Source organism: Meleagris gallopavo, chromosome 5 (genome assembly GCF_905368555.1).
Source record: "Meleagris gallopavo chromosome 5, MGAL_WU_HG_1.1, whole genome shotgun sequence".
Classification (NCBI taxonomy): domain Eukaryota; kingdom Metazoa; phylum Chordata; class Aves; order Galliformes; family Phasianidae; genus Meleagris; species Meleagris gallopavo.
In genome coordinates, this window is record NC_139408.1 from 51,555,578 (window position 1) to 51,567,188 (window position 11,611).

Genomic DNA, 11,611 nt, shown 5'->3' on the forward strand with positions numbered 1-11,611 from the left:
GAATGCATAGCAAGTGTGCAGGACCTGTGAACAGCCAGTGGGGTGAGCAAGGATGAAGGAGGTTAATGTGGGGGGGAGGATGGAGGCCACTTCGTAATTTGACTCAATCAGTGCAGCTGCTCAGGGATTCAGCTCAAATTCGTCTGTAAAGTCCTGGAGGCTCCAGCTGCTAAAGTAAGATTGCCTTTGCTGCTGTATAAACCCCAGTTCCCTCCTGCCTATTACCAGTGTGGGTTTAAAAATCTTTGTCTTTTTTTACTTGCTATTCAGGTGGGCCTCTTGGTCCTCAGTTGTCTTTGTTGTGAGAATTAGAGGCCTGACTAAACAGGATTCAAAGCAGAGGCCAAACTTGTTACCCTGCTAGGAGAGGAGTTAGAGGCCCGTGACCCTGCTGAAGGTGCAAAGCAGAAGTCTGGGGAGATTCCTGCAGGATCATCTGTGGAAGGCTGTTCTCCTGTTAAACCCAGCCAGCTGCAGCCTTCCCAGGGAGGGTTTTGTCCCCAGGTGTTGTTTAGCTTTGAGCCAGAATACACAAACATTTTGCAGTAAGTTCAGGCTCTGAGACAGTGTTTTACTGCTTTGTTTACATGCAAATGCCACACCTGCAAAACTGCCTTTTGTGTTGCTCTTTTTGAGCAGCCGAGGTGACAAATCTACCTTACTTCTGATTTGCAAATGAAACCTTTTACTGTGGGTTGGCAATGACCAGCACCCACTTCCTTCCACAAAAGCAGCTCGCCTACATCTTTGCAAGGTGCCACTGAAGGGTGCGGCCCTCAGTCAACATAACACAGAGGGTGGTTCCCTGCAGCTGGGTAGCAGGTGATACCTGCAGAACTCGGGCTGAGGGTGCTTCTGCTCTGTGCAAAATGGCTGGGCTTCAGTGCCCCTGGTAGTAATGCCTTGCTAGGTTTGAAGGGATGCAAGCTACTTGAGGATTTCTCTGTGATGTGACTTTGCAGAGCTGTGCTGTGCTGTTGATAATGCTCAGTAGCTGCTGCTGTGCGCTGGTGGAGCTGCCCAGTGCTAGTGATAGCCAGGAACTGGTTAAATCATCACGACTTTCTGCTGCTGATGCTGAGACAAAGAGCTGTATAGCTTGGGGTCCTGGGCTGTGCTTTTCAGGGTCATATTATGAATGGGAGTAATATAAACTGATGTGGAATTTAATAAACACGCATCACATCTTTGGAACTGGACTACAGTCGGTGGGCATCCTTCCAGATCTACCTCTGAAAGGTTCTGACGAATTGGTGCTCAAATAATTACTTCAGCTTAATGTAAGGAAGGTAATAGGAAATCTCTGAAGATTGGAGTGTGTGATACTAAGCACTGTGAACAACTTCATATTGAATATTCTAGGGAAGGACACAGTGATGAGAAGTTACTATGCTATTCTAGTAATAATAGCAATATTGTACAAAACATGTGGTAACAGAAAATATGTGAATATGCAGTGTTTACGTTGTGCTCACCTCTTGTAGCTCCAGCTTTCGCAGTGTTGTATGCCATTCTGCTAGCCCTTGATTTTTCTACTACTAAATTCTTGCACCAGCTCTAAGAAGCTGGGGGGAAAACTCAGAAACAAGTGCTGATACTAGAATAACTTCTGAGGGTTTAGTACTTTACCAGAAGCTTCACTTTAGACCTGTGCGTGCTGTGACATTTCTCAACCTCACACAAATTGCTTTTAGAATTGCTTTTATTACAGAGCTTGATTAAAAGTTAAATTGTGTGTATTCTCTTAAAAGTTTAAGATAGAGTTTTAGATTTAAAACTTATTCTTCATATTCTGTCCCGTCAGGTTCAGTGTTTAGTTGGATGTTAGACAGGTTTTCAGTTCCCCCTTGCATGTTTACAGTGGCTTTGTTTTCAGAACTGTCAACTGTATAGTACACAATAATCCAGATTCCAGTAATATTGAGCTGAATCTTGCTATAAATTAAGCAAACCCAAACCAAAATGTGTTCAGCAAGAGTGAAACCTTTGTTATTCCTGCCTTCTGAAGCCTTAGGCTGTGTGTGAGTAGGTGTCACAAGACCCAGCTTTCTGCAGAGCCGAGCAGCCAAGCTGAAAGCTTAGCTGCTGCAAGGGTAGTCAAGTGGGTCAGCCCAAAGCACCACCACTTCTTCATGATAGAGTCCTGCACAATTGTGTTTTTCAAAGTTGATATTGGTTTAGCAGAAAACTGAAGATCCCATTTATGTTTGTTATAAGCTGTTGCTTAACTTGCTCGGTGTGACTGTTGCTGTGATGGGAGGAAACGCTCGCAGATGTGCAGTTGCAGTTGTGGATGCCCCCATCCCTGGAAGTGTTCAAAGGCGGGTTGGATGGGGTCCTGGGCAGCCTGAGCTGATGCCTGATTTAGTGGTTGGCAGCACTGCCCATGATAAAGAGATTAGAACTAGACAAACTCTGAGGTCCCTGTCAGCCCAAACAGTTCTAAGATTATGTGAGACAGAACAGAAAGCATGAGATCAGGCCAGCTCCCAAATAAAGACCCCCTAGTGGTGGTGGAGCTGGTACTGCTCCTACAGTGTATTCACCTGCTTGTGCTGAGACCTGCCAGACTGGAGTATCTCATTCCCTTCTGATGCTGTTTCACTGCTGTAACCAACCTGACTCGCTGCACTTCACAAAAAGATGCTTAAAGGAAGCTTATTTAGCTAACCGTTTTGGCTGCTGTATACCTATAGCATAATGTCTTATGCTTTCTGCCTGAGTATAACTCCAGTGCTACTGCATAGGGTTTGTGGAACCTGGGCCTTGGATGGTTTCCTCATAAGCAGAGTGCTGTTGTCAACCAAAAAGCCTCCTGGGCTATGTGTCCAGCCCATTTTTGGTGCTCAGAGGGCTGTTAGATTTCTCTCAGTACTGTCCACAAGTGGGAGCTGCAAAACTGATTGGTGCCCAGGACCTCCGTGGGCTTCATTGCATGCTGGTGGGGTGGGCATTGAGTGCTGGTTCTTCAGAATGCGCTTTTGGGAATGTCACCCCGAGATAACAAGACGTGTTCTATGATACCTGCTGTCATAGTCATTCAGTAGCATTGATCTCTTTGTTTCTGTTTTAACACAGATTGCTCGTAGATCTTTTCGGCTGGCATATCCATCTCAGGTGCACTTTCCATCCCATTATTTTTGTGTTTCTGTCTCGTCGCTCTTGTTTTTCTCATCTTCTTTCAGAGTTTTTTGTTCGTCAGTCAACCAAACATGGGTAGCTGTCTTGCTGTTTCAGTTCTTCGTGTTGTCTGTATTATCAGTGGTCTTGTATTGCTTTTTCATCTCTACCATGTGTTACTGAATGGTTTCTGATTAAGTTTAGTGTCACTTTAATGTTGCATTGATATATTAAAACACAAGATGTGGGAAAACAGGGCCTTTTTCAATTTTAGCCTATATTCCTAAAAGGCAAAGGTGTTCTTTTCAACTGCTTGTTCAAGTCTTAAAAGCATAAAGTGGAACAGCCTCACTGAGTTCCATAGAACGACTCCAGTGGCTGGAAGTTTGCAGGATTGGGGTCTAGAATTGTGCTTAGAAACCCATACCTGTCTGAACAAGACTTGAATGAATCAGTGTTCCCCTGGGGCTTGCCTGAAAATCTGCGTTACCTGCAGTGAGTGGCTGTGTGCCTCCTTCCCTACTAATTTTAATGACTCGTTACTCATTATTTCCAAGTTGGTGCAGCACATTCCAGAAGCAAGCCTGAACTACCAGAAAGTGCCTCCGGGATCAGTGGAACTGAAGAATTTTGACCAAAATATGAATGATAATAGAGAAGATGATCTATCCAAAAAAACAAGGACACGAAACCGTGAGGAGGCAAGCCAACTTTTTCTTTACTTTCTAACTTACTTAAGACATTACTTGCAGTATGCATATATGCTCTTCTAAGCTACCAAAGGCAGCTACTGAAAAAAATGCACATCTATATCAACAAAAGAGAGTTCTTGAGAAATAATATTAAAAACGGAATAAAAGGAACAGAAAATCACTCCTTAAAGCTGATATCAACTGGAATTTTCCTCCACTAAGATGTGAGGCTGGATCACTGATGAGGAGACAGTTTGTGGCAGTGCCCCTTTGGCTCTTTCACTTTTTCTTAGAAAGGAAAACCAGCAATGTCTACACTCTGAAATGTGCAACGTCAGTGTTTTCATGTCATGAATACTCTTCCATAAGCAGTAATGGCACCTTATTTTTCTGCAGAGGGCATGCTGGCCAGAGCTGCCCTTGAAACAGCCGTGCCAGAGTCAGGATATGCCTGGCTGAATGCCAGGATATGTGACCATGAGAGTGACTTGAAATCTGATAAAATCACTTCAAAGGTTTTATTGAGACTGCTTGTGGGAGTTCTTGGCTTGTGAGTGTTTGTTTTTTGTTTTGTGTGTGTGTTTGTGTGTATGCACACTTGGTTCCCTGCTTGTTTTTGGGGGAGAATCTTTCTGTGGCACTTCTAAAGTCTCATAGAAAGCAGTTGTGTCTTCAAACAGCTCTGTCTTCCTCTGTTCTTCTAGATAAGTCTGAACTGTTAATCTTTCTGCCAAAGTGCTGCAACAAAGCTGTACATCATTTAATCTCTCTTGAGCCGTGAATATCATCCCTGTAGATAAAGATGCATCATTGAAGATCATTTACTCTGAAAATTTCCAGGTTTTTTAATGTGTGAGTTCTGCTAAAATTGCTTTATTTGATTTTTTTCTTTTATTTTAGGTCATCTTTGACAACCTGATGCTGAACCCAGTGTCCCAGTTATCACACACAATCCGTGAAAATACAGAAAACCTAGCTGAAAAAATGAAGTAAGCAACTTTTTGTCCTTGGCCTGAAATGCTGTTTGTGGAAGATAACAGATTGTCATTTTTGAAAGACTTACTATCAAGGTGCAGGGAGTCTATGTGGGAAATGGAGTGTGTGGTGAAGGAAAGGTAGTGTGATTATTTGCCATCTCTTTTTTTCAGACGTGTGATCTTTGGAATTCTAGTGCTGAATTTGTAATGCCTGTTGTTGCATTAAGTTTGAAATGTTGCCTGAGGAAAGAGAGGGGGAAAAAAATGTATTCCTGTTGGTGGATTGTCTCCTCTTTTCTCCCAAGGCTCTCAGAAAGCCTGCAGATAGCCAGGACTTGTGCAACAACAAAGCTTCTTGTTGCTCCAGAAGCCATCAGTTACAAACAATCCAAAGTCCTTCCCTAAATCAGCTGAAAGGAGCTTTGTCCTGTCACTAATCCACTAATCTCCTTTGTTGCCACATCTTGTGATAATTAAGTCTTTTAAACAATCAGCTTTTGGATGGCAATTTTAAGACCCATTTCACATTTTTGTGCTGCAGGATTTTGTTTCAAAACTCAGAGAGGACCTGGGAGGAGATGGAGGCCAAAATTAACTCTGAAAACGAAGTGCCAATTCTGAAGACATCAAACAAGGTACATGTGAACAAGTACACTGCTGAGGGCTTGTGTCCGCGAAAGCTTTGTGAAAAATGAAAAGAACAAGTTCTGACCCTTCTGAAACCCATTTCTGAAATGGGTAGTACATTTGCATGTGTTCAATTGCTTTTTCTTGGTGGTGTTCTCAGTATGACAAGGTGAGTTCCTCCAGCTGTTCTGCTAGTCACTTTCACCAAAATCTTCCCTTCTGCCATAATTCATCTTTGGATACCCAGTCCCTTAGCAGATGTTCTGGGTCATTAGATTCCATTTAAACATTTTCTAAAGCATCACCTGCCATGTGGTTGCCACAGCTTTAATTGTACATTGGTGCTTCTGCTGGTGTTTTGGTGTTTTTTTTTCCCCACCTGTTACAGTTCTATAATAGGGCAATAAAAATGTGCCTCATCCATAGGGTGTTTGTGCTCTCATAACTTCTTACTCTTATTTATGGGGACTGCCAGCATGGATTTCAGTGTAATAATGGTCTCAGCAAGCCTGACTAATGCCAGGTGTACATATAAGTGTGTGCAGGACCTGTGTCTAAAGGTTCAGTGCTACACTAGTATACACATGGCCAATTGCTTTGGTTGCAAACATCTTTGTATACGTGGTGGTGAAGGAGTGTGAACAAGCCTTAGCACAGTTAGTGTCCAGCTACGTGGACAGTTCATCTGGCTAACATTTCAAATCTAATAAACCACTGAGGCTATGAACTGGGGAGTGTAGTAGCACTTGGGGAAAATAAGGCAGAGCAGAGGTCCCATGCACTGACTCAATACACCTAAATACAGATCACAGAATCATCTAGACTAGAAAAAACCTTCAAGATCACCATGTCCAACCATAATGCTATATTTGTCTTTTCTGTTGTATAAGCAGTGTTGGAACTGACTTTAAATATTCTTGATTGGAGAGGGCAGGAAGAGTAGGACTAGATTCTTAAATTAGTTGAATAATTTTTCTTCCTTAACTCTCTTCTCGTGCTTTTGTTTCTAGGAAATCAGTTCTATCCTGAAGGAGCTCAGGAGAGTTCAAAAACAGCTTGAAGGTTGGTCATTTGAAATATACTTTTTCTTTCCTATGTTAGTAAGTTTTACAGAATAAAACAATGTGCCTTGATTTGCCAGTGAAAGCATGGAAGGGCTGCAAGTATAGTTTGCTCTGTGCTCTTTGAGTGGATATGGAACAAACAGTACATTTATTTTGTGCTGCCAGTTTTTAGTTTTCAAAAATTGTTGACTTCTGGAATGTGGAAACTGTTGCTGTGGAAATGCTTTGTTTGTGGTAATTAGGATATTCACATGAGATGAACTGGCAAAGGTCTGTTCTGCTGGAAGAAATATTTAGCAGCTCTTTCTACCAGTAAGTTGTGCTCTGCTTTTGGACTGTGTAAGCATTCACACTGACTTGAATCTTGTACGTAGAGCTCTGTACATAGGGGTGGCAAGGTGATCTCAGTAGCTGCCTCTTACATCATCTGGAAGCTTAATAAAGACGTACAAAAACACAGAGAAGTCATTTCAGCCTCCTGCTATATGCAGTTTACTGCTGTAGTTTGTCTTTTCCAATTCAACCAGAAAGTTGGGTGTCCTTGTAACTTCAGTTTGGGAGAGGTTTTGTTTATTAAAGCTGCTTAGGCTGAGGAAGAAAACAACATAATTAAAATGAACACGGGTACTGCCAGCAGTTCTATGGCCTTCAAAATGAAGGGAAGCAAATTTCTGTTTGGGAACTGCCGAGTGCTGCTAATATGTCTGTCTCTTTTTTTCCCCAGTGATAAATGCTATCATTGACCCTACTGGAAACTTGGATGTAGTTGCCAGTAACAAAGCATCTTCTGCTGCTAAACAGTCAACAGCCACTAAAGTCAGGACTGCTAACACTTCTGGATCCACACTGGAGACTTTGTCCCCAGCACAGATGAGAAACTACACACAGAAATCAAACTGTGGGTCTTCTAGCTTGCAAGATTCAAATTTCATTCCAGATGGAGAGAAATACGTGATCTGATATTTTGTATTGCTATCATATTGTAATCTACTGTAGTATTGTGTGTGAGTGGTTTGTGGACAGTTTGTGTGGAGCAGTTGTTTAGATTGCTAATACATTGCACAAAAGAAAGGAATCTATGCTGTGAGGGTGAATGGCAAGTCTGCGTATGCCTTCGAATCAAGACTAGCACTGTGGATCAGCACATGTTCAGCATAGAGGCAAACTGATTTTTAACAATTTACTCACTCCTCCAGTGTGCCATAAGCAAACAGGCTTTGCATACCCTCTGTTCAGTACTGCCCAGTGCTCTTGCATCTGCCTGTTCATAATGATTCGGTTGTAACGAGGCGCAATTTAAGAAACACTTCTTTGGGTACCAGATTTGTTTTGGTTTTGTTTGCTTTGCTGTTTTGTTTTAATTGTGTAAGCGAGCATTGCAGCTCTGTTGGAATCCAAGTGCAAATCCAACAGAATGATGGTGCAATATAGTGGGTTTCTAGGAGAAACTCTCACTACAGTTCTCTAAGAAGTCCTTTTCAGCAGTCTTAAAAAGGCAACCCTACTGAAGTTGTATGTTTTTATGTTCTTTTTTCAGCCCCAAAACTAAAACAAGATATAACAGTTTCTTTTTTTTTCTTCCCTCTTGGTCAAGTGTAAGAGTTGTTAATTGTGTGAATGTAACGACTACTAATGCAGCTGCTGTTTTTGATGTTTCGGTCCCAAAATTATTTGTAGGTACAAAAACTCAAATTATGGTTTACCTTGCCAAATTTTTGGTACAGTGGCTGTCTTTACAGATTCAGAAGATTTGCTGTACAATCTTTCACAGTGGGCTACAAATGCTCCAGTCTGGGCCAAAGACTGAGATGGTTGTGATTTAGCTAATTGTTAAGAGAAACATCTGTTCCAGTGGCTCACGTAATAAACTTAATTGCATAGCTGCTGTGAACTAGTGTTCACTTGACGGCACTCAGAAAAGAATGGCAGAAATGTAGCTCCTCGTTTATGGTTGGTTCTGCTATGAATTTCTTATTCAATGCAAAAGTGCTTGAAAACCACCATGCTGTGCTATTCCTTAGGAACTACCTGCCAGTGTCAAGCACTTGGTATATTTGGGATTTTTGTCTGGATTTTGTCTTTTTTTTGTCTGTCTCCTAGGCATTAATGAGTATTACGTGCAGTTGCACTAAGCAGTTTCCTGCTGAAAAAGCATTGTGTTTTGTATTCACCCTTTCGGTTACATACAAAACCCAAAGCAATTTTTCTTACTTTAAGAGCAAAAGGTTTGTTTTTGAGGGAACCTCTTCCAGATGCGTTTGCTCCCAGTTTTCTCCATCTTGTAGTAATTCCTTTGTCATTAATTCCTGGTCCACAAGCAGTAATCAGGTAGAGAAATCCTTCCATATTCATGGAGGAAACATTTGCTGGGAAAGGTGAGCAGATGAGTTCCACTTTGCCCTCATACAGTGTGTAGTTTAACCAGTGAAAATGGAACCCCCAAGCTTGACTGCTGCTTCTTGTGTGCTGACTTTATATTTTGGGGTGGTAGTGGATCCCTTAGTTAGCTTCAGTAGTTACCTGAGCTTTTCTGCTAGAACGTCGTGAAAGTGGGAGCCAGCTAAAATAATTTCAATAAGTAGGGATGCTCACAAAGAGTTTAATCTTACTAGCAAAGAGCATGAGGGCTTTCCTGGTGAAGCCACTGGGAAACTTCAGCCAGTTTCAGCAGAAACAGGACCAGTCCTGTGATGGGAGAATGCCAGCAGGCCATTAGCTTCTCTTGACTCTGCAAGATGCTGGCTGGCAAACAGTAAGTTCAGATACCCTTCCAAGATCTCCAGCAGGTTATAAGACTCATCTGCTTGTGTGGAAATGCTCTTCCATGAAGAAATCTGCTGAATTTCACATAAATGAAAGCAGAATAAAAGAAAAGAGAAAAAAAAAATTGCCCTTCATGTTCTTCTGCCTGTAATATACGCACTGTACCTTCTTCTGCCTGTAATATACTGACTGTGTTCACTTGGTTGTTTATTCTGATCTGTCTTTCCTTGAGGTGCCTGACTGTGTCTGTGATGAATATCCTACGTGGTGGTATTGTTCCTGACATATGACACGTGTGTTCAGGCCCTTCTTTGTTAGGGCTTAGTATGTCCAGGTGCTACCCCAACTCATTAGGAGTTGAAGGACCTTCACAGATAAGGTGTTGCTGTTTCAGTTTTGCTATAGAAACACACGGATTACTCAGACATCTGACTTTTATTGTTCACTATGTTTCCGCATCTTCCTGGCTACGCTCTGGTGGTTTTTGTTTCTCTGCAACACGTCCTTGATGTGACTTCTGTTTACTTTCACTTGAAAATTACTTGATTCTTTCTTCTTTGGTGAACACATCAGGAATGGATTTTCATCCTTGATTGCTTTGCTCTGAATTTGAGAGAGAGCCTGCAGCCACCTGCCATCAACCACCAAACATGGGACCTCTTCAAGTACAGGATGCAGCAGTCCATGTCTTACATCTGGACGTGTTTGTGTAGGGCTGGGGGGAGATGCACAGCTTGACTTATTTGTGACTCAGCCAAAATACACAATGCTTGTGTGCTGACACAGCGTTCATGCTTGGATCTTTGCATTCAAAACACTCTTGTTAGTGATGGAATGCAACCTATCTTTTCTTGTATTCGCTGCTTCTGAACTACATACACTCCATTTGCACTTGTCTGCTCCGATAAGCCAAAGAGTGAGCCACACAACTCCAGCTCCTTTATCCTTTGGTCATTCTCACAGTGCATGGCCATGAAAACACGCCTGTGTGTGACTGCAGTGTAACTCTCCAGGTGTATCCTGCTGCCCAGGCTCAGTGTGTAGGAAACCTGATGGCTTTGGCAGGCTGTGTGTGGAGTCTGATGGAGCAACCCTGACCCATGGGCAGTTCTCATACCATTTTGCTTTCGTATGTTTTGTATTTGACTAAAGAAATGTAACAAAGGGTGGGATTTTTCAAAGCCGCAGGGAAGCAAGTGCTCAGACCCTTTTGGGCTCCCAAGGGATTTCGGGTGCCTGATGTCATGAGCACCTTTCAAAATCCCAATCCTCCGTTCTGCTATACTTGAAAACCGTGTTCTCAGTTCAACGCTTTCAAATGTAAAAACCTGTTCTTTTGTTCTGATGGAATGAATGTAAATTTCTGCAAGAATGTGTGGGAGCTTTGCTAGGGAGGACCTTAACTACAGCCATGTCCTGTTGTGGTTGTGCTCCAGGAGAAAAAGAAATCTGCATCATCTTCGAGTACTTCAGTAAGGGTAAAACTAGTGGAATGTTTACATCCAGACTACTGGGAAGAAAAAAAAAAAAAGGGTGAAAAAAAAAAATGTAAATAAGTGCAAGATTCTACTAGTTTTTCTTGTGTTGCGGATCACAGTAGCTATTTTTGAAGATGGGTAAATGTGTATAACTTTTGCAAAGACCAGACAGAGCTACCTGTTCACGTCGATGTGCCCCGTGCTAAATCGTGCCTATTTCACTATCTGCTGTCGTTATGCTGCTGATTCTGCTCTTCTGAACTGTTCACTGGATCATTCCATTTGCATGCAGCACAAATGCAAGCTGAGCTGTCTGAGAGTAAAGCTGAAACACGTCGGTATAACTTGAACTGATTAATGACTTTCTCTTTCCCACACCCTCTTGAAATGCTGTGTACAATTTTGATTTGTTTATCCTACCCCGATTTTTTTTTTTTGCTTTCTTTTTTTGAATGGTAATTTATTTTTGTTTGGATTATAGGCAGTATCTGTACATTTTGTTCCAAGGTGATATTGTGGACGTCTTTAAGAAAAAAAATAATAAATTGTTATTTTATATAATTTTATCATAAAGTTGCTCTAATAAATCATTCTTTTATCATGTGACACTACAATTCTGGATTTTTGTGTGGTTAATTTGCGGGAGGGCAGTGTATGTTCATACAAAATTTTTCAACTACCTGTTTATATTGGTGTCAGTAAGTACAGGTTAGGGAAAGGACTGTGAGCAGCTGGGGGCTGGCAGTGCACCTGGATCCCTTCTGCTGACACCTGGCTGGCACAGATACATTGAGGTCTATGGTACGTGGAGGGTCCCCTCACCTCTGCCCCCAGAGGTACGAGAGCAAAGTCTGCATGTCCCATTGCTGTAGGGTGGTCTTACTGCTGAG

The 11,611-nt window shown here is 42.0% G+C and overlaps 1 protein-coding gene across 1 annotated transcript in view; it reads left to right on the top strand.

Annotated features, from left to right (window-relative positions):
- CEP170B (centrosomal protein 170B) overlaps positions 1-11,335 on the top strand; it is a 54,751-nt gene extending 43,416 nt beyond the window's left edge. Inside the window, 6 exon segments of the mRNA XM_085225733.1 lie at positions 3,079-3,117; positions 3,678-3,821; positions 4,713-4,801; positions 5,331-5,424; positions 6,427-6,478; positions 7,205-11,335. Coding sequence (XP_085081859.1) covers positions 3,079-3,117; positions 3,678-3,821; positions 4,713-4,801; positions 5,331-5,424; positions 6,427-6,478; positions 7,205-7,440 — 654 coding nt within the window. The 3' untranslated portion in view covers positions 7,441-11,335.
- Positions 11,336-11,611: the final 276 nt, after the last annotated feature.